The sequence below is a fragment of the Anastrepha ludens genome, chromosome 6 (assembly GCF_028408465.1).
Source record: "Anastrepha ludens isolate Willacy chromosome 6, idAnaLude1.1, whole genome shotgun sequence".
In the NCBI taxonomy this organism is placed as follows: Eukaryota; Metazoa; Arthropoda; class Insecta; order Diptera; family Tephritidae; genus Anastrepha; species Anastrepha ludens.
In genome coordinates, this window is record NC_071502.1 from 112,222,629 (window position 1) to 112,245,221 (window position 22,593).

Genomic DNA, 22,593 nt, shown 5'->3' on the forward strand with positions numbered 1-22,593 from the left:
TTATTTTTATTTATTTTCTTTTGACTTTTTTTATTTTTTTATGAAATTCATTATTTTTCACACACAATTCTCAATGCAAGTGTTTTTTTTTCGGTGCGTACTATACTGATATACGCATTGCTCATTGGCAGTTGATAATTTTTTTCGAGGTTTTGCAAGTTCATAGTATAAAAACGGAAGTTAGTGTTGTCATTCTACGTGTAAAATGGCTTATTTGAACGATTAATATAAATTACTGTGAAAACATAAAATATCTATTTTCTTTTTTTTTGTATGTACCCTTCATTTAAGGGGTTATATACAGTTAGAAGGTCGAACAAAAGCGAATTTTCCAAAATTTTTTCTGAGAAAACTTTTAAATTGATCGATCTACAAATTTGTAGCCATATTATGTTATTTTTTAACTGTACTCTTAGACTTAGTATTAATATAAATATTTATTTGGAAAGGAGCTACATCTGATCTCCGAGAGCCCCTCTCAAAAACAACGTTTAGCGGTGACCACTATATCTTTGAACTGGATCCCCTGAAACTAAAAAACACACAAACAACAAATTTCGATAAAGTACCATAATTAATCGAAGGAATCACCGGAACGATATTTAATTTTCTGTGTGTATTCTTAAATAAATATATGTACATTGGGGAAAAAATAAATAAAAAATCGATTTTTTAAAAATTTTAACTGTATGTAACCGCTTAATTTGTGCAAACTCAACACTTTGCTTACTCTTGATGTGTTACTGTTTTAGGCTCCCTTTCTTACCTGAATTTTTTATTTTGTTTTTTTTTTTTTTTGCATGCCCCCTTCACCTGCTGCGAAGCACATTAAATGATTACAAGTTAAATACTGTTTGCGCGGCTTCTGTCAAGTGTCAGCTGATTTTTATTTAATGTGCGTATAAAATTTTATGATTCTCTTTGTTCGCCTCTTTGCATTTCGTTGCTATGATTGTAGTTAGCGTTCCGAGCAGTTGCTGGTCTGTTGGTTTTGCATATTTATTTAATTTAAAGCAAACCAGCTACACTTGTTTGTTGCTTGACTTTTTCCTTTTCCTCTTTTTACATTTTATTTGCATTTTTTTGCGTTTATTTTAGCTTTTTTTCTCAGTGTTTCTTCTATTGTGGCGTGTTGTTTTTAATTTGTTCAATTCGTTTATCACCGTCTGTTTCTGTCTTGTTGACACTTATGATTAGGCCTGTCTGACCACTTGACTTTAATCTCTTTAAGTAGCCATATTGTGTTTGTACTTTTCAGCTTTGCTTTCGAGGCTCTGTTACTTGATTTCAGTTACCTATTGTGTGTGTGTTCTTCCATTTTTGTTTTTGTTTAATTACAGTAACAGCTGTTTTGGCTTATCAGTTTCACCCCTGCTAATTGTTGAATTCTTGGTTCTTAATTTAGAATTTTGGCATTAATTTCCAGTTCACTTCAGCTTGTCACTTATCTGCAGGGTTTTCATCGCTGTAGAAACAATCGATTTTTTTTTTTTGCTTCAAGCTGCTGTAACGCTATGTTCTCACGGCAAATAATGCGCGCTCTAAGTAGTTCGCGAATTACCCCTATTTCCACAGTACATTCGCAATTCACTTCGTCAGCTATCCTTCTTACTTTTGTTTTTTGCATTTTATTAATATTATTTGCTGTGAATACAGGCGATGGAGGAGAATAAAAGGAAGTTAAAGACTATTTTACAGCAAAGATTGTATTCATTAAGGGGAACTTCACTATTCGCCAGCCGAAATTTACACGATAATTTCACACATATTGACACATTCGTCAAATCTGTTGTTTTTCAGACAGACAAACAAAGTGGCATTACATTTTTTCGTATATCACTAACCCATTCTTAGTTGTTTGCGTCAACAAATCGATTCATAACTCCTGCTACGCAATCCCAACCGCTGATTCTGTCAAATTCACTGAGAGTCGGCTAACGGTCTGATATTTGTCACACCATCAAACACACACACCATTAAACATCTCTTCACCATGCGGTAGCGCTGAAAACAATTTGATCTATTCCCCCATTCTTAAGGTGTTCATTCCTATTTCCATCATTATAAAATAACTTTTGTTGGTGATTATTCAACGCTTGTTCACTTTGTTTTGGCTTACTTTTTAGCTTCGGCTTGACAGCTAATTTCGATAAATTTCCGGTAAAAATTAGAGAAGACAACGATTTGTTTGTAATTCGCAAGGTAATTGACACTGAATTTCTGACAAATGAGGCAATTCGCTTTAAAAATGTTGTATGGCGAATAACTTAATTCGAAGTGTAATTGGGAAGTGAATTCCGAATGAAAGAGCACATTACGAGTGGATGAGCGAATTATGGAGTGGAAGTACTATATAGCTTAATACTCAAAGAATTTAGGTGGGGAATATCTAAATGCTTCTGATTGGAATTTCGGCACGCTGTTTTTGCGAAGATTTACATATATAAGAATCACACAAACTGTAAATTTAAAAATGTCAGAGCTATTTAACAAAAAAAAGGTCAAAACACAACGCACTTTACATATAGTATAGCTTAATAGGCTATAGAACTGCATACCCAGAGGCTTTCTAAAAATTCTTATTAAAAAGTTGAAAATTTTTAAAAATACACCTTACATATACTAAAATTTAATGGGCTTATAGAGTTGCCTCTGGATAGATAGGGCTTTTCAAAAGTTTTGATTAAAACTTTTGAAAACATGGTAAAAATTTGAAAACTTTAAAAAATTTTCATAATTCTTGCACAAAGTTCGAAAAATCAATTTATATGGCGATTTTTTGTATACTGAATTAAGCTCTTATAAAAAACTTAGTTGGCACTACATAAATAAAAGTGAAATAGCCAGACCTTGTCAAAATATCGCACACTTATTTTAATGTCCGTGAGTGTATGTATGGAATCGAAAAAAATTTGGTTGTTCACGATAAATTCAAAATTAGAGTTGTTGTTATAGCACCATAAACATTCCCAATATATGTATGGAGAATGCTGCTGGAGTGCCAGTCCTTGGCCGGATATAAATCTGTGTCGTTCCGGTAACGTAGAACCGCCTGTCCTGGGGCGATCAAAATTACAGTCCCTGGATGCTAATAGTCTTCCTTTTGTATTTCGATATACGATTTCTGATTTATGTAGCAAATATTAATAATAATAAAAATTGAATTTAAAAATGCAGTTGATCCACTTCAAAAAACGGGGTTTCTTCCAAGAAAAGTTGTGCAGACGTCAATTTCCGTTATATTTTTTTGATATTGTTATAAGCAGTCAAAAATCAAGTCGATGCTCATTTGTTTTTACGATTCCAAGGGAATTATCCACAAGGAGTTCGTGCCAATGGGGCAAACCGTCAATTCAATTTTCTATCTTGGCGTTTGGAAGCGTTTGCTGCATCGTATTCATCGAATTCGTCCTGAATACCGCGAAGGAGAAAGCTGACGCTTATTGCACGAAAATGCACCATCTTCCCCATCAAGCTTTTTGATCGCGCAAAACAGTGTATCGAGGCCAGAGGGTACTTTTTGAATAAATAGACTCGAAGTTATTAGAACCATGTTCCTGTCGTTTCTATTTCAGTTCAGTTTGTTTATTTTGGACTTCACCTTGTACATCTATTAGTTAACCTGTCACTTCACTAGATTGCGACACACACTTTTCTATATGGAGGACATACAAATGTCTTTTATTTGCCAGCTCAATTAATATTGCAATCAATTATTACCTTTATCAGCGCCATTCTAATTCATGTTTTATCTTCACAGGCGTAATCAAACCTAGCGATTGATTGGGTTTCGACTCACTTGCGTTTTCTAAATACGTACAACGGCACACATTTGTGAAATGTTTGCCTTATAACGTAAATATACTTGCACATACATACATTCATACATATGTTTATGAAATCATAGTCATGTTTTATTTATATTCATGTAAATGGTAGGGCATCTACCTGGTCCTTCTGCCATTTATTACCACCATTCATGCCTCTATGGGGGTGGTAGTATGTCTGTATGTATGTAATATTTGCACTTAGCTGCCTTATTCTATTGACCTACTTTGCGACCTGGCCATCAGTTGGTGTGGCGCGACGACGCGCTGTGTCAGTCGCACTGTGAATTATTTGTCTGTGCCGCGAAGCAACCAAGCCAAACCATCAGCCAATGAACCACGCAACCAACCAACCTGTTTACATATGTTGACCTGGTTTTTTGCTGGTTCACCAAAATATACACACCTTGCTGCTATTACGGGTTATGTTTTTTTTTTCGTATGTTCATAAGCATTTCCTCTCATGCTGAGCTGCACGCATACATATATACATATGTACATGTATAGCATATACTCGTACATATGCGTTTGCTCGAATTTTCTGTATTTTTCTGTTTTTTTTATCTTAAAAACAAATTTCATGTTCATGTTTTCCACCGTTTTTAGTTTGCGTTTTCTCTCGTTTGTTGGAAGTTTTTAATGACTTCAGTTTTGGTTTCTATGTATTTTTGATTTGCCTTATTCGTGCTAGTTGTCAAATATACCATGCATCACGAATTGCACACAAAATTGAATATGGTTTGTTCATGACATTTGTCACGACTCGCATTTTATTCATTTTTATGTATGCCTGCTTAACTGTGTATCATTAATTTCACTTCCACTGAAATTTCCACCACAGCTGTTATTTTTCACACAGGCACACACACACCACCGCCCTATAAAGTTTTGATTTCTCTTCTCTCTACCATACACTATTATCGCTCAAAAGTTTTCTCCGTGAATGCGAATGCATTCCATTTGACACTTCAGGAATTCCTTCGAGTGTCATATAACTTTTCGGAGTAAAGCTGGAACTCCATAACAGTTTTTTTTTATAAGATATAAAAACACATCCACAAGCGAAGTTCGAAAAGACCAGAATGCTTGAAAGTAGCAAAATTCCCTACATTTAACATGCATTTAGGCGTTGGTGACAAACAGCTCTTTCGTTCTGGTGCGATTGAATACACCAACAATGTAAACGATAACTCTTCCTACACTTTTTATAAGTTTTGCATAAAATTTTAATAATGAAATGAGCAGAAATATTTGTTATTAAGCTAATATGTACCGGGTGTTTTTTTAAGTGCTTGAGAACTCAAAAATAATAATAATAGATAAATAATTGGCTGAGCTCCACCTCCTATTTGAGGCGCGCGCCTTGATGTTGTTCCGCAAATGGCGGGACCTACAGTTTTATGCCGATTCCGAACGGCAAATGGTTTTTTCATTGCAAAACAGAAATATTATTGGAATGAATTTTTTTTTATAATAATCTGGTATATAATTTCAGGGCATTTATTTTTTAATATGATATCCGGCATAAGTACGCCGCGGCTACAAGTTCTATGGTTCATTCGATCAGTCCAATTTTTTACTACTTTTTCCCATAAATCTGGCCCTATAACGGCTTTGGTGGCTTAAATATTGCTATAAATCGATTGTTAAGCGCGCTATATGGCAAATGGCGCCGCCTTGTTTGAACCAAATTTCGTCGATGTTTAACTGATTAATTTTTGAGAACTAAAATTCAGTCAGCAAGGCTCTAAAGCGCTCGCCATTCACCGTAACGGCAGTTGCTTTCCTCATTTTGAAAAAATTAGGGACTGCTGATGGCGCCAGTGCTGTATAAACTTCGCGAACAATTTTTTTTTTTTTTTGTTTCGTAAAGTAAATGTCCACAATTTGGAAGCTTTGTTCTGGCGTTAAACGGCGATTCGTGCTGACTTGCCAAACCTTACAGAACAGAAATGTTAACCTAGTTTGCCATTCTCAGCTGTCAATCCATAGTTATCGATATCGGTAGCTCTTATGCAACTAAAAAAACAACACTGATATAAGAAAAAGTTAAAAAGTTGTTTATAAAGTCTCTTACATGTTATCTTCCAAGTAATGATATTTATAGCGTAATCTAAACATGATATCCCTATGGAGCGCATTGAAGCAAATCCACCATTTGATTTTAAGCTAAGAAGGTTAGAACCAATCATCAAAGTTGTAACTGTAGAAAAAAACGGACTGCGGACCAGTTCAAATTACTCTAAAAATGCTGCTTTAGAGAGAACTCTCCCTGAGTGAAATAATATTTATTCTTCCAAATGAATAGCGTGTCGTTTAATTTACTATTATTTTAATTAGTCTGTAGCTAATTTTGTCAGTAAGAAATTTCGGTTGGCTGGAGTAGTAACAAATATATCCTGTACATTATATTCGTTAGTGGTTCTCACAGAAAGCTTTTCTTTCAGATGCCTATATTTATTCCATTAAAAGCTCGCTTCCACGACAGTCGGATTTATATCCGGCCAAGGACTGTCACTCCAGCAGCATTCCCCTTAATTATATGGGGAATGTTTATGCTGCTATAGCAACAACAATATCCATTAAAAGCTACTCCAAAGAGCAGGGCAGGAACATATTGAAAAGGTTGAAGTCCTTACTAACACTTGCACAGATCTGGCTGGCTAATCCCACTTATCAAAAAGTTACGACCCGGGCCAAAAACAAAAGTATGGATTCGGCCCAAGAACTAATACACGTGTATTATAAATTTCCATTAATTTCACATTTCAGATTAATATCAACACTAAACTGAGTTATTTAAACCCGCGGGAAGAGGTTATCTGCGGTACTCGTTGTGATTTTGACCTCCACAATCTCAAAAAATTAGTTTACACTAAATTTAAAGGCAAAACGAAAAAAAAGACTATTAATCATCTAATCAAATTAAATAAAAAATCAGATATGTATCACTCACTCACGCTTTGATGTGGACTTTGTCATGCGGATACTTTAAATTCAAGAAAATTACAATAAATTTAAGGTATTTGTGGGTATAATGTCAAATATTTGTTATTTTAGTGAAACATATTTTATTTCAAGTTTTTTATTTTAATAAACAATATAATAATTATTTCAAATTTAGAGAAAAACTGATAACTGCGTGAGAGTAAAGCGCGTCTGTTTTCGCCGGCGATTCATTTGAACAGTAGCGTCTCATTATGGTGATCACACTCACCAACGTAAACGTACGTCCGTATCAGCTGACACGATGAAACTAATTAGAGTCCCTTGTAAATCAATTCTCACCACCGTTCTGTTCCGTAGTATCGTAGATCGTTGTTTCATTGTGTTAGGTGATACGGGCGTACATTTACGTTGGTGAGTGTGAGCACCATTTGTTTTATTCTGTTACGTTTTTATGTTGTTCTCTTGTTGTCAGAGTTGCCAGTGGGTCGTCCGTTCAGACTGGTTGCCACAATATTATTGCGTTTAGGAAGTCATCTCATATTTTTTTCTGAATTTTTTAAACTAGGTTGCAAGTTCTAAAATTAATACATATGTAATAATAATATCGATAGCGGAACAAGAACAAATGTATTTTAATTGGTACATTTTTGCATAATGGCATCATTGGCCATTGGAACACAGTCAATGGTATCGAAAGTCGTTGACTAAATATTATCTCATATCAACATGTCGGCATAGCCAGCCGATAATAATATGGCGTTAACACTTACTGGAACCCCCATAGAATATATTTAAACGTAAAATACCTATGTTTAGTAACTAATTTTATTTTTAATTGCTATCAACAAGAAGTTTTGTATTATTGCAATACTCTTATACCCCTTTTATTTAAACTTATACATAAAAAGTTTGGTTTTTTTTTATTAAAATCCTCCTACACCCCTTTTTATTTAAACGTGTACACAAAAATAATATTAAAATATACAGTAAAAATGAGTCATACGTCTAAAGATATTTTTTAATGCACTCGTACCGATGATAACATTGAAAATTCCGACGTATTGAATTCCATTTCTCCATTTCAATTGTAAGCGAGTTGAGTGCGCGGACACGAATGCTTTTCCGTAGATAATGGAAAGTGTGATAAAAAAACAGAAGCAGAAATGTGTTATTGCTAGAAACGTCAAAGCCAACTTTTAATTTAAACATGCCGTCGACACAAACTTTGAATGATTTTTCCGTATTTGTTGTGTTGGGGAATAAATTTACTCGTAATATTTATATGCATATAAAAGATAGTTTACTTGTGCGCATTCGTTTGCTACTCGGAAGCGTAACATATTTATGACTTGCCTGCAACAGACGTCATTAAAACTTGGTTATCTTTACTTTTATATGTACTTTTGAAATTCCACAGAAGTTTCTTCTTTTTAACCGGAAAATAAGTCACTTTATTTTGTACTACGCTAAATTAACATAATGCATTTTATATAGTCTTTTGCTTAGGATGTGCCACATATTAGCAATTTTCCTACTATTTAAAATCACCTAAAATTCCTTGAAGCCCTCTCAAAAAACGTTAGAGGGCGTGTTTAACTGTAATGGCTATAAGTGGCCTCTCTCTGAGCAGTGTTGTATTCATAACAGTGTTGTATAACGATGATAGATTAGAAAATAATGATTGGCGATCCGAAGTCAAACTACAAGTACAACTTCGGCTGCCACATCGTCAGGTATTCGGCAGCCGAATTCTGCCCGCTCATTTCCTCCAATCAGGCGTTGTTAAGGCGGGAAGCAACCAACTCTATCGCAGTTTTGTTGTAAATAAGCCGTTCTAACATCCCATGTGACATCAACAGATCAGATGATTCCTTTAAATTCGTTGAGAGCCAGTTAACGGTCTGATGTTGGCCACACCTTCTGAATATTTTTCACCTTGATGTTTGCTGGCTGCGCTTTTTGATACTGCCAATACAGAAGTATTGCATATATGTTTTTACCTGCAAAAAACACAAAACAGTGTTAGTGTCAATAAAAAAAACAAAGCTACACAAGGTAGAAAATGTGCCGCCTTTGGCTTTGTTGAGTGTGGCATTTTTAGAATCGAATACAGAATTTTTTCGCCCGGTTACCCTTATTTTAGAATCGAACGCGAGGAGAGTAGAGTGCAATGAATATGGAACATTTTTGGGAGAAACGAAATCGCCATTATTTTATTCTTATTTTATTTTATTTATTTTTTCATTTTATTTAATTTTTTAATTTTATTTAATTTTTTTTACTTTATTTATAATTTTACACTACTTTATTTTTTTACCTAATTTATTTTGCTTTTTATTTAATTATATTTTTTTATTTATTATAATTTATTACTATTTATCATAACCATTTATTTGTTTTATTTTATTTCTTTAATTTAATTTAAGTTTATTTGGTTTTTATTTATTTTATTTTTATTCCGTCTTATTTAATTTAATGTTCATTTATTTCAAATCACTTATCATTAGACATTTCATTACCTAATCTCTATTGAAACTGCGCATCTTCTCCCACTCACGCTAATAGCTTTGTTCCAATTACACGAATGCGATAATTCAGTCATCATCATTAACTGCCTGTGTTAGCATTAAAATGCAACGTGCTTTTCCGCAGTTTCTAGTGATAATTTTTATCAATGTAAGCGAGTATTAAGTGCTGAAATGGCACGTTCCATTGTTTCATATGCACAAGTAACATTTGTGAGTGTATGTGTGCATCGGTATGAACAATAGGATTATAACATCCATATAATATATTTCGACATTTGCATGCAGAGTCACTAAACACTTAAGCCAGACAAAGTACGCAGAAGTTAGCGTCTCACACTATGCATATGTATCTATAGATGTGTATGTATGTATATACTTATGCATACGAGAATATGATAAGACTATGTCGAGCGAATGTTGAAAGAATCAGGGAAACACTATCAGTCGTTATAAGTAAAAAATATAAACAATAGAATACAAAACTAATTAAGGATCATTGGTTGGCTAGATTAAAGAGATTAGAAATTTACTTTATTTATTTTATTTATTTTAATAAATATTTTTACGACCACATTTGCAAAAATTATAAATCTTCTGAGAGGCTGATTAGTTTTGCGCCACCTTGTATATGCTTGAAACCAGCACGGCGTGCAAGTTTTAAACGAGGATCGGCGCAAATATTTACAGGTATTGATGAGAAGTTGCCAGGGAGTTTTTTGACTGTTATAAACTTGATTGTTGTTGGTGTTGTAACAGCGTAAACATTTCTCACAAATGTTGCTGTAGTGACACGATTTGGCTGGGTTGTTCCCCTTACGTAAAACTGACTGTCGAGGGAATTTCCTCTTCTTGTCGTTGTTGTTGTAGCAGCATAAACATTTCGTATATACATATGTGCGCGGAATGGTGCTGGAGTAACGTAGAACTGCTGTCGTGGGAATGACTGCTCTGCTGTATTTTTGGTAAGAATTTTTTTTCCTTTTTCACTCCTCTCGGGAGCATAGAACCTCGACAAAACTTGTCTTGCGTTGGTTTCGTTGATCTATTTGATTTCTGACAGGGCAGGTGATTAGCCTGCCGCTATTAGTCCTAAGTGGTGGAAATACCCACATGTCTGTCGTTGCTTAGGAAGTAAGAATATCGTTCGTAAAAATGAGTCGGTAAAGAGAATATCGTTGCCGTCGCGATAAAAGCTGCTAAATTCTTTTTGTAAAATGTTCCAATAGAGCGAAAAAGGTAATTTAGTAATAAATATAAACTACCTGCAAAACTTGAAAATACAGCTTTTTTACCACTTTGTAAGAATAACAATAATTTTAATTTAATTTTTAATTTTTTTAAGTCATAAATGAAAAACGTTGTTAGTTACATATTTTGACCGAAAAGCGGTGCTAGCTGTTCAACCAAATTGTATGCCCACTCTCAAGTCGACGTGACTCTCCCATTCGTTTGCGCTACATACTCGTACATATTTGATTCTAAATTAATCTTTGGTATGCGATTTTTTAGTAATAAAATTTTATAAATAATTTTTTTGGCATGTCTTATTATTTACGTTATTAATTTGGAGGTATCACATACACACATACTAGTGTACGCGTATAACACAGTATTTATTTTTTCTTTAGGTTACGTGCTAATGAACCCATTGAGGCGTCATTAGCATTTAGTTCGGTATGTCGAATTTACTCGAATCGATGACAGTTGAATTATGCGCATCAGCTGATGTTAAGTAAATTTTTTTGTTCATTTTTTTCGTTGTAAATACTACAAATTTTTGTAAGTACAACAAATTACATACATACATACATACGTTGACATATTCATATTTTGAAAATAGCGACGCGGATGTCACCACACTTACATATGTATATATTTGTTTCTATCTACTCCTGTATATTTTTTGTGCGCAAAATATGTATGTATATGTAGATGTGTGTATATGTTGTGAGTATACTCTTGTTTATCCTACACCCAGTGACGTTATCATTGGTGCTTACTCATGCAATGAAGTCATTGAACAGCGCGCATCTTAGCTAAGCCAAAAACCTCGCACATCTGTTCGAAATTAGTGCCCGACATACACAGATACGCACATAGTATGTACGTACACACACACTCCACTCGTTAATCGCAATTACATCAAACCATAATTTTTATGGCCGCAATTTTCTTACGGTCTTACATCATTTTGTGCCAGCAACAATATGGCTCCTTTTCCGATACAAAAAAAAAAAAAAGTAATTGTATTGTTATTATTTTCAGGTATTACTGTTGCTTTCGTTATGAAGTAAACAGAAAGCAAACATATACAAATGCACTTACATTTGTATGTACTATATGTGTTATCAATTTGCTGTTCATGCTTTTAGGCGCATTGAAAAGGAAAATAATTTCAGCAAATTTTAAGGGAAAATTACTTTTTTTTGCTTTTAATTTATTTATTTGGGTCGAATTACGCAATTGCTGGGTTTTGGGTTACAACTTCAAAATATGCGGAAAATTAAAAACTATGCGTCTGCTTAATTTTATATGCGATTGTATGATAGCTTGATTTTAGGCGTGAGAATTTTTTTCTTTTTCTTATGAAATTCGTCTAATAGTGAGTGCGTTGCTTTAGTGCTATTGAGAAAGTGCTCTTGAACTGTCCTTTTGGATTAATTCGACATACGCGTGTTGCCTTTCATATTTTGAGCCTTTGCAACTCTGCTTGTTATAAGCTGTAATTTGATATTTTTATCGCAAAATTTGGTATTTTTTAGCATAAACTTACATATTTATAACGTTTTCACTTACGAGTTTTATGTACTTGTTCTCTTTTCAGTAAGTTGAAAAATTCACTTCGTGTAAAAGCTGGAATTCTCTCGAGAAAAATATCGAGAGACAGGAGTGCATTGAACAACTTACTTCACAAAGTACGTCTATGACATCGTAACAGGTGAAGGAACTTGCGTATATGCATATGAGGCGGAACTAAAACCGCAATCGATAGTAGGGGTGTTCCAATATGAGCTTAGTGCAACAAAAGTTGTCATGTCGCAACTATACCACTAGAGAAACTTAAAACTTTCAATTCTGAGTGGTACAAAACGGTTTGTTTGCCAGAAGTTTTTGGCGAATGAAGGAAAACTAACCGCCGAACTACCAAAAAAGAAAAAACTGACCACCAAGGCAATGCGTGCTCTCTCATCTTTTTCAGCACTCAAAAGATCGAATTATTGGGTCATCCGCCTTATAGTCCTAATTTAGCACTTAATGATTTCTTTTCGTTCCCGGACATCAAAGATAAAATGTAAAGACAGCTGTTTTTGAACGCCTGATGAAGCTATTGAAACCTTTAAACAGCTCGTTTTGAAGGTATCTTCTACTGGGCTGAAGGTATCCTCCGCTGCTCAAATTTTTCTGAAACGTCCTATTGCTATAGAAAAAAGGCAATCAAAGAGGCTGCATGGCCCTAACCTAGAACTTAAATGTAATAATCTGAAAACTCTTCCCAGTTAGCTGAAAGAACAGCGCGTGTAAACTAAGACATGGAAGGCTGGAGAAAGGGAGTGTCAATTTTGGGGGTTGAGCATATTTCTTATGGGACGTTGTGATAAGAAAAAGTAGCTCAAATTTAGTTTTTCAGCAAGTATAGTGGTAAAGAACGACTATTTATCATATACATAGATCTGAATAGGGATCGTCCAAATATTTGAAGCGAACAACACTCTCCAAGATGTTTGTTTGTGTAATAGCCTAGACAGACGGTGGCGTTAATGGGGATTAACGACCTAATTCGGAATTATCTAATGCGGATTGACAACTAGACTTGATTCTCATAATTTAAGCGGATTATGGGAATTTTCAATGGCAATTTTGTCGAAAAATTACAGTTAATATCTGTTGTGAATGAAAAAGAATGAAACTTTTGAAGAGAAGAACAAGAAAGGCTGGGCGCAATGCTAGTTTGCACTAATACTTTCGAAATTATATTAATTGTTTTGATATTTCGGAGCAGTTTAAGAAATTGCAATTGTAGATTTATTTTAAATAAATAATTATTTCTTAGTATAATAGTAATACTCGTATTTGTTGCCTGCGGTCCATCTTTTACCCGCAAAACTTTCCAATAAACAAATCAGCTGTTCACTAATCCGCGTAACAACCGTCTGTCTGACTACAATTTAATCAGAACTAAGTGCGCCGGCAATCCCGATCAACGCCACCATCTGTCTAGGCTATAATATTATAGCTTAAGGCTTACAAGAGATTTTCCAGACATGTGAGGTAAGGCTGAGCATTATTTTGTATTGCTTGACGAATTTAAATTTAGCTAAGGGATTTTTGATTTGAACTTAGTGCCTGTAATCTATTATTGTTAATTGGAAAAATTAGGCAGGTAAGAGTTTTTAACTCGTTGAGGGTCATATATATCGTAGGGTATGCAGACTTTATTTTGTTGAGGTGGCGTATTTAAGGGGTTAGGGGTAGTCAGAATTTTCAAAAAAATTGGATTTTTTTTGCATTGTGTGAAAATTTGAAGTGAGTCCGACAAATATTTCTCGAGTTATTCAACAATTAAAAAAGGACGCTCGGGCTCGGGCTCGGGCAAAACTTTTCTCAAAACTATGTTTTTTGAACTGGTGATCACTGTAAGCGGCCGCCGTAGCCGAATGGGTTGATGCATGGCAACCATTCGGAATACACAGAGAGAACGTAGGTTCGAATCTCGGTGAATCACCAAAATTAAGAAAAAAATGTTTCTAATAGCGGTCGCCCCTCGGCAGGCAATGGAAAACCTCCGAGTGTATTTCTGCCATGAAAAAGCTCCTCATAAAAAAATATCTGCCGTTCGGAGTCGGCTTAAAACTGTAGGTCCCTCCATTTGTGGAACAAGATCAAAACGCACACCTCAAATAGGAGGAGAAGCTCGGCCAAACACCCAAAAAGGGTGTAAGCGCCAATTATGTATGTATGTATGATCACTGTAACATAAAAACCGCTTGGTAAATTTTAATAAAATTTATACTTTTGAAAAACATAAAAAACTAGTGCCTGATCGAAGGATTTTTTTTTTGTTTTTTCAAAAATTTCGATACATTTTACACAATTAACTGTCGGTTTTTTCTTGAAAATCTGAAAAGTATTTTCTGAGGCGCCATATTGTTAATTTTGAAGAAAAGGATCGATCAGGCCCTAGATTATCTGTTAATAAAACTGATTTCTCTTGGCCGATTGATTTTTGATGAATCTCCACGGACTTGTGATGATCATCACAAAAGACTTCTGGAGAAACGGGCTCCACACAAGCAGCGATAACTTTTACAATTATTACTTTTTTTTTTTGGAAATTTTGCTTAAGTCAAATCGAAACCTGATCTATAAATGCTATGTTTTTATTTTTGTAAAATAAAGCAATTTACTAGCAACAAAAAGTTATTGATAATCATTACTTGCTGTGAAACTATACTTCGAGCTACTATTTCGTGTTACGATGACGGAAATAACGTTTAACAGTTTTTTTGTTTATGTAACATCATTTTAATTATTACTTATCTTTTTTGAATATTTTCACTCAATGCCCAATTAAATGTTTCAAACTTTCTCTTTCAACAAGCATGCACTTATTTAATGTAACATTAAGTTGCCTGCGTTGTTGTAGTTTCATGCGAATACATTTTATATGCCTTTAATGAGCCTTGACCCAAATTTGCACCAACCACAGACATAATATTGACTCTGGCATTCAACACCACGGCCGGATTGCAATAAATGCTACACTTATTTTCACTGTCAGTTGCAGTCAAAATGTGTTTCGTGTTTGTTGTTGTTAATTTTCTCTGAAATTGCACATTATCATAATGTAATTAAGTTTTCCAACTATGAATTTTTATCACTTTCGCTTATCTCCTCAGCCACAAATGCACCATTGCCGTCGGATGCATTGCCATGTTTTACATATTTGTTGGCGCTTTACAATTATTTGGCATATGAAGTTACGCTTGTAGTCGAGGTCGACCTTCAGTTGCATCGCTTTTAGTACCAGTTATTGACAGCCTGTTTTATGTGAGTGGTGGTGGTGATGGTGGTGGTGCGCGGGCAGTAGGTCGATAGGAAGGACATTTCGTTAGTGCACATGCACTTAACGGAAGACCTTGGCAAGCTGGCAAGTGCGCTTGTACGTAATTGTTATTGCATACTTAAAGGCGTCGTAGCTGCAGACGTGCTCATACACAGCATGCGATAATGCGCTCTATGCACTCGAATTCTGCCACTTGGGTGTGTTTTTAATAAGGCCGGAAACTAAGCTTTACTGGTACAAAGACGAACTCTAATGAAGTTTGAAGTTTGCTATAGAAAAGGAATTGAAATTCAATGGATGTATGTATATCCCTAGACGTGCGGGCTATATTGCATAAGCAAGACTTACTTTGAATGTTTTGTATAAAGTATAAAATATGTATGCATGAAAATCCAATTTAAACGTTAAGTACGCCTTGCCTTGACATTTTATTGCATTATTACAGGGTGGCTCTGACGTTACTCTTTGCCTATTTGGTTAACATTTAAATTAAATCCACTTTTAATGCCATTAATAATAATTTCTAATTTTAATTACTATTTTCAGATCTACAAAAAATTTGAAAAATAAACACAATAAGCCCTAGGTCATCATTATCGTACCTAATACATTTAAATCGAGGCAAACCAGTTCAAAACGAAAGCAATTCCGTCTTTGCTACGGTGAACGCCAAAGTAGCTGAATTTACACTGTTTTACGCCGAAGGGAATGGTATATTTCTTGGGGGATTGGGGCATGGGAGATTCTGACTGTGCGTCATATCATCAACATGTTCCAACAATACAACATACCGCTTTGCATGCCCACAACAACAGCCACAGCCATCACCAGCACCAACAGCAACAGCAGCAGCAACACGCCCAACAAAATGAGCAGCAGCAGCATCGTGAATTACATCTGCAATTGCAGCAACAGCAACAACAACAACAGCAACAACAAAGTCGCCAACATATTGGAGAAATTGCACCTACATTAGGTCAATTATCGCCCCTACAATTTGGCAGCGGTACTGTGGACACCACAACACTACTCGGCAACACACTCACAGCCGTACCACAACCGCAACATTTATTAAATAACTCACCGCAACATGTTGCCAACAGTACATTGGTCACAGCCAATTTGCAACAACTGTCTGTGAGCAGCAGTAGTCACAGTGGCAGTCACTGCTCAACGCCCATTAAATCGGCCGTGATCGATGCGTTCGATAAGTCTTCTTATCAACCACTGCAACAGCAACAGCAGCAGCAGCCGCAGCCGCCTATCCAACAGTTACAACAGCAACAATCGATTCCAGCACAAGCGCATCCGCTTGCCTCAGCGACAGCTGCTTTGCATCAGTATTTGGGTCGTCAACGTTCCGATTCGTGTGCGGGTAATGTTGGTGGCTGCACGAATGCACCTGTGGCGCCGACTGCACCAGCGGAGCATGGTGGTAACAACAACGGCAGCAGCAGAGGATCCGCGGCCAATAACTTCCTGCACCCTCAGCTGAGTAAGGATCTCTTGGAAAGTGAGGATGAAGTCGCACTGCAACCGCTCTCCAATCAGGTGAGTTTGTTATGTAGTTAAATTCACTTTGATTTTAGCAGGAGCACAAGCTGAATGTAGTTTTTAGTTAAAGTGTAATACTGTAATGTACCAGGTGACGTAAGAGCAGAGGACATCGCTTGAAAGTAGTACTTCCGTAAGGGCACTGACTTCGAATAGGTTCTTCCTCAAAGTAGCGTAAGCGAGTTGGAAATATTTAAGTACTCAAATTTGTAGAAGCTGTATATGTCGTTTCCAATTTAGTTTTTCATCTATAGTTATGCCAAGGTACTTTGCACTAGAAAGGATTTTTATTTCATTATTTTTTATTGTTAATTTATGTTTCTTAGGCTTTCTGTTTGTATATATTACTTGTACCGTTTTATCTTTGTTGACTTCTATTCCCCAATTATCGAACCATGATACGGTGTTATTTATTGTTTGTTGAAGAATGTCAGTCGCGTTTTTTCTATTTTATCCGATGCCATTAAAACCGTGTCATCCGCGAATGTGGCTATCATGCAATTTTTTGTGGTTGGGATCGGTATATCTGCTGTAAATATCAGATACAATAGAGGCCCTAGGACACTACTTTGGGGTACACCTGCTGTCATTTGCATCATGCTTGAGCATTCGTCTTCGAACTTTATAAAAAAATGTCTGTGTTCCAGATAACTTTTGAGAATGGTGAAGTGATTCCGTGGCAATATTTGGCTGAGCTTATGTAGTAGTCCTTTATGCCAAACCCTGTCAAAAGCTTTTGCAATATCCAGAACCTTTTATTTTCCATATCATTTAATATTTTGTTTATAACTCTGTGGACTTGTTGCACAGTTGAATGCTGTCGTCTAAATCCAAATTGATGGCTTGGTATTATATTTTTTTGTCTAATCTGGCAGAATTTTGTCTAATCTGGCAAAGAGTATTTTTTCAAACACCTTTGAAAGAATGGGCAAGAGACTGATAGGGCGATATGATGTCGTTTCTGATGCACTTTTACCTGGTTTGGGGATTGCAGTTATTTGTGCAACTTTCCAGAGGCGTGGGAAGCATTGTGTCCTTAATATGCTGTTGAATATTTGTCATATATATGTAATTGCTACATCAGGTAGTTCTTTTAGTATTTTAGCATTTATTAGATCGAAGCCCGGTGCTTTTTTACTGTTCAGATTTTTCAAATGATATCTGATTTCTGCTGAGTTGCTTTCCATAGGGAATAATTGGTAACTGCCGTGGCCCCCAAGTTATGTATGTAATTCTCAAGCTTTTTATCTTGGTGTTGTTTTAATAATGTTTTTAATTCAGTTGTTGATTTGTTAAGTTTTGCCTTATCTTCGGGATGTTTAGTATTGTAGTTTGCCACTTTTTACGGAGTTTCCTTTTTTGTTGAATTTTTTGTTTGATATGTATTGGAATAGACTCTTTTTGTTGAATTTTTATATTTGGTGTCGAAAGGGTGAGGGCTTTGATGATGGAATCGTTGAAAAAAGCTATTGCTGTGTCAATCTCGTTTTCCGTTTTTAATGAAATATTTATAGTCAATTGTGCTTCCACACTTTTCCGGAAATAATGCTAACAGTGGTAGTCGTACTTATGAATGTAAAATTGTTTACAGGATATTTTTAAACGCAGGCAGCATCGTAACTTTGTGAACAAAAGAGAAGAGCGAACATTGAAAATGTTATTTGTTAGCATTTTAATGCAGAGCATTATTTTTTGCCCCCCTTTAATTTTTAACATAAATATGCCAGCGAGTATACTGTAATAAACGCAATAAATGCACCCACTATTTGGCAATAAAGCGGACTTGCAAATGACCCTCTTTATATAGAAATACATACAGCTCCGGTATCCATCTGTTGTCAACAAATCCCAAATATCAATTTTCGCTGGCCCAATAGAAAATTTAATGCTATGTTAGCAATGGTAGTAATGGGAATCAATGTTATTTAACTTTGCGCCTTCTTATTTCACTAACATTTTCTGGTAATGTTTATGCATCTAAAAATTGTACAGAGTACAAATTTTACAGACGTAACTAAAGTCATAACTTTATGAACGAAAGAGAGGAGGGAGATAGCATTAATTAAGTGTTATGTAGTTGAATTTTGACACAGAAAATTATGTTTTGCCGTCTATTATTTTTAGCATAAATACAAATATATAATTATTGTAATATATCATTTAACAGTGGTTAATAAATGAGCAATTTTTGTTTTTAATTAAAAACTGATTAGATGAGCCAGTAGATGCTCAAACATGATAACTCCCAGACCAATATTACACGCTAAAGGTTCGGGTGAGTCCGAGAATTTCTGGTGTCAACGGGTTATGCTAAAAGAAGGAAAAGCGCATAGTATTGAGCAGACTATTTTTCTATATGATTTTTTTTCATTTGGCTACGTTCACAGGAGTAGACGCTGATTTGTCATTAAAAGGAACCTCAGAAGGGACTCCAGCGCTTGACTTTTTAGATTTAACAAATCGCCAAAGGGCCTTAGGATTCGACTTAATATTCTCTTCAATCCGAAGTATATAGTTCCTGTATAAAAAAAGGAGAATAGCACTCAACAATATCTAATCCAGAAAGCAAATCTTCCCAATTGATGTCATGTAAAACGCTGTTTAACCTAGAAAAGTCACAAGAGGAGAAATTGAAAGCTATTGTCTCGTCTTGTTTGCTATCTTGTTTGCTACTCGCAAACTCGTTAAACTCAACGTTAAGCATTAAAGGATGGAGAAGTTGCCAGCTTTTTGTAGCAAAAATACTAAATTATTTCAAGTTCATACACATAGAAAAGCCAAGCCCCTACGCCCCCGTAAGAGGAGTAAAGCGGTGTGAAATAGATTACTTAAAATTCGTTCACCATTCAAAGAAATAAGTGTTATCGAAAAAATATGTATTACCAAAAAACAATATTTGTATTTGCATACATATGTATGTACATATGTGTCTATATATGCTATAAATATCCACTTATTTTTACTTGGAAATACAATTTATTTTTAACCAATTTCCTGTGCTTTTCGTGCAGGTATGCACATATACACACAGCCTAACACGTCGGTGAAAAAAATTGCGCTGAACTTGACCGATTTGGCCCATTTAGCAGCAGAGCACAGCTGTTTGTTTTTTCAAAAATCTTCTAATTTTAGTTTTGCAATACTACAAAGTGTACTCACTCACATGATTTATATTCAATAATAAATTTAATGAAAGTGAATTATTTTCATCGCACCGAGTTAATTTTACGCCATAGAAATGCGTATTTGTTATGTCCGGAAGTGGTTTGCGTTAGTTGAAAAATAAGAGGTATACGATTTTACAAGAAAAGCAACCAGGTGTTTTTAGATTTTGTCGATGCATTTGGAAATACTCGTATAATAGGTATAATAAACCACTTGATGATGGATAATGAGTACCAGCGCTCGCTTGAAGAGGGTGCAGAAAGTTGTGCACAAATGCTTGGAATTAAATGAATGAGAGGAAATTAGATAATTAGATAAGGGGTCACGGTAGTCTAGATCTCGAAAATTTAGAGTATTTTCAGGAATTTTTTTTTACTTTAAAAAAAATGAAAAACGATATTTAAATTTTTTAGGCTTTTTATTTAACTTCTTTTACATACAAGAATGATTTTTTTTTTTAATTTGAATAATGTTGACCCTCCCGAAAATTTGGAGCTGGACGGTGTTGTCAATTTTGGCTCTTCTCTTTGAATCTGAAGCACAAAAACCAAAGAAATTATTAAGGGGGGAAACCGGTTTAGGACGCTGAAATTTTGGTGTTTTTCGAGAATTTTTCGAACAAGGAAGGAATAATCAGAAATTTTTTAAACATGGAGGGTATTTTACTCATATTTTTAAGAACACTTTAAAATTCTTTCAAGCCATTTTCGCCGAAAATAGTGGCGTTAGAGCGTGTTATCCATGGACGATCGCCATGCGAGAAGTTGAAATTTTTCTCCGTAATCAATAACAATGTTTTTTTTTCGTTAACAACATGTTTCCTAAGAATATGAACCTGATTGTGATAAAATAATATTGAATATTGCATACCTTTGAGGCGCTTGAACACAATATAAATTTTTCATACCATATTTTTTCATCTATTTTGCTTAAAAAAAAATATTTTTAATGATATCATATAGATTAGGATTGAATAAAGAATACTCCGGAAAATTTTATAACGATTGGTCTATAAATTTTTGAGCTAGAGTGCCCACCAGTTGAAAAAAAGTAGTTTCGAGAAAAACGTCGTTCTATCTAACGCGCGCTATGGTGCGGAACCGACGGGCAACCACTTAAGTGCTCATAGAATCGGGAATAATGTGAATTTCGCTTTAAAATGTTTACCACATATTCTTGAGTGGTTATACTAACAATTTATGCAATAAAAAAAGTCGATATTTTGATAAGTTAAACTGGTTTCCCCCCTTAATCAGTATGACTGTAGCTATGTCCCGTAATAGAATTAAAAAAAAGCAATTACAAAATAGCGCGGTTTTGAATTTGACACTCTAAAATTCGGTTTTTTTTGTCAGTTTTTTAATAAAATTTCAGACGATTCGGTTTGATAGTTTTTTTGTTGGCAACGCCAGGCCGAAAAAAGTCGTTTCGAGATAAATGAGTTTAAAGTTTGAGGTGCAGGAGCACACGGACCGCTGCCTACCAGGTTAATGGGCTGTAGAAGCTATAACATTGGGAATTTCCGCATAAAAATTTCACAGCATATTCTTAAGATACTTTACTTTCGAAATATCGAAAAAACGAAAAATCGATTTTTTGAAATTTCTAAACCACCGGTAATTAAATAATAATAAAATCCATTAGGTACAATGATTAGTTCTTGATTTTTAGTATGAAGTAAATTATTAAAGATAAAATTAAGCAAACATTTATTTTGATTAATACGCATTTGCACCATTTACTTATAATAATTATTACCAATGTTTATTGATCGTTTTTTCGAAATGTCGCTAACGCAATAAATTAATTAAAAATTATTAATGGCTTTTCCGGTATATCGATATAGATTACATAAAAATCAATAAATTTATAATTTCGCTTGTAAAGAGCCACCATTTTTTTGTATCACGTATCTACGTACATAAATGAATAATGGTCGGATACATCAATTTGTTTTTGTCGAAACACAAACCGCAAAGGTTAAAGCACTTAGTCCTCATACCATTTAATACACAAGGTGGCACAAAATTGTTCGCTCTTTCGGCTAATTCGCAGCGTACGTCAATCATACATAGACATTAGTGAACTAGAGAACTAGATAGGCACAGTATACACATCAACAAGCAATAAAGCGCGTAAAAGTTAAAATAAAGATTTTCATAAGTCAAAATAGCTTTTTTTATTTAGTACAAAAGTTATTCAAAAACCAAATTGGATACTAAGTTTCCATATTTCCAATTGGAGTTTTCATATCTGCCAATCACATTCAGGCACTTGATCGATGAAAAGAAGTACTTCAGTGATACTCCACGTTGTCTTCACTTCAATCTATTCAATTTTAGCCGCTTGAGAGCATCATCTGCTTAACCTTCCTTCATAGCTCGTTGCTGCTTACCAATTTTAACTGAGCGAGAGTTTCTCTCACTTCCTAACGCCAACTTCGATGGCACAGAGCCCAAGAGAAACGCTGCAAATGAAGTATGAATGTAATAATTAAAAATATGCC

At 34.9% G+C, this 22,593-nt stretch overlaps 1 protein-coding gene across 9 annotated transcripts in view; it reads left to right on the top strand.

Moving 5' to 3' along the window:
* The window catches only part of LOC128868881 (dentin sialophosphoprotein), a 143,762-nt gene that overhangs the window by 93,376 nt on the left and 27,793 nt on the right, over window positions 1-22,593 (top strand). For 8 of the 9 annotated variants that reach the window (XR_008455171.1, XM_054111445.1, XM_054111446.1 and 5 more), the window contains one exon: window positions 15,915-16,919. Coding sequence is in view for 8 of the 9 variants with exons in the window: in XM_054111445.1 (XP_053967420.1) it covers window positions 16,077-16,919 (843 nt within the window). In the remaining variant the exon portion in view is untranslated. Of the gene's footprint in view, window positions 1-12,151; window positions 12,220-15,914; window positions 16,920-22,593 lie in introns of those variants that run through there. The other variant, XM_054111449.1, reaches the window with a different exon arrangement.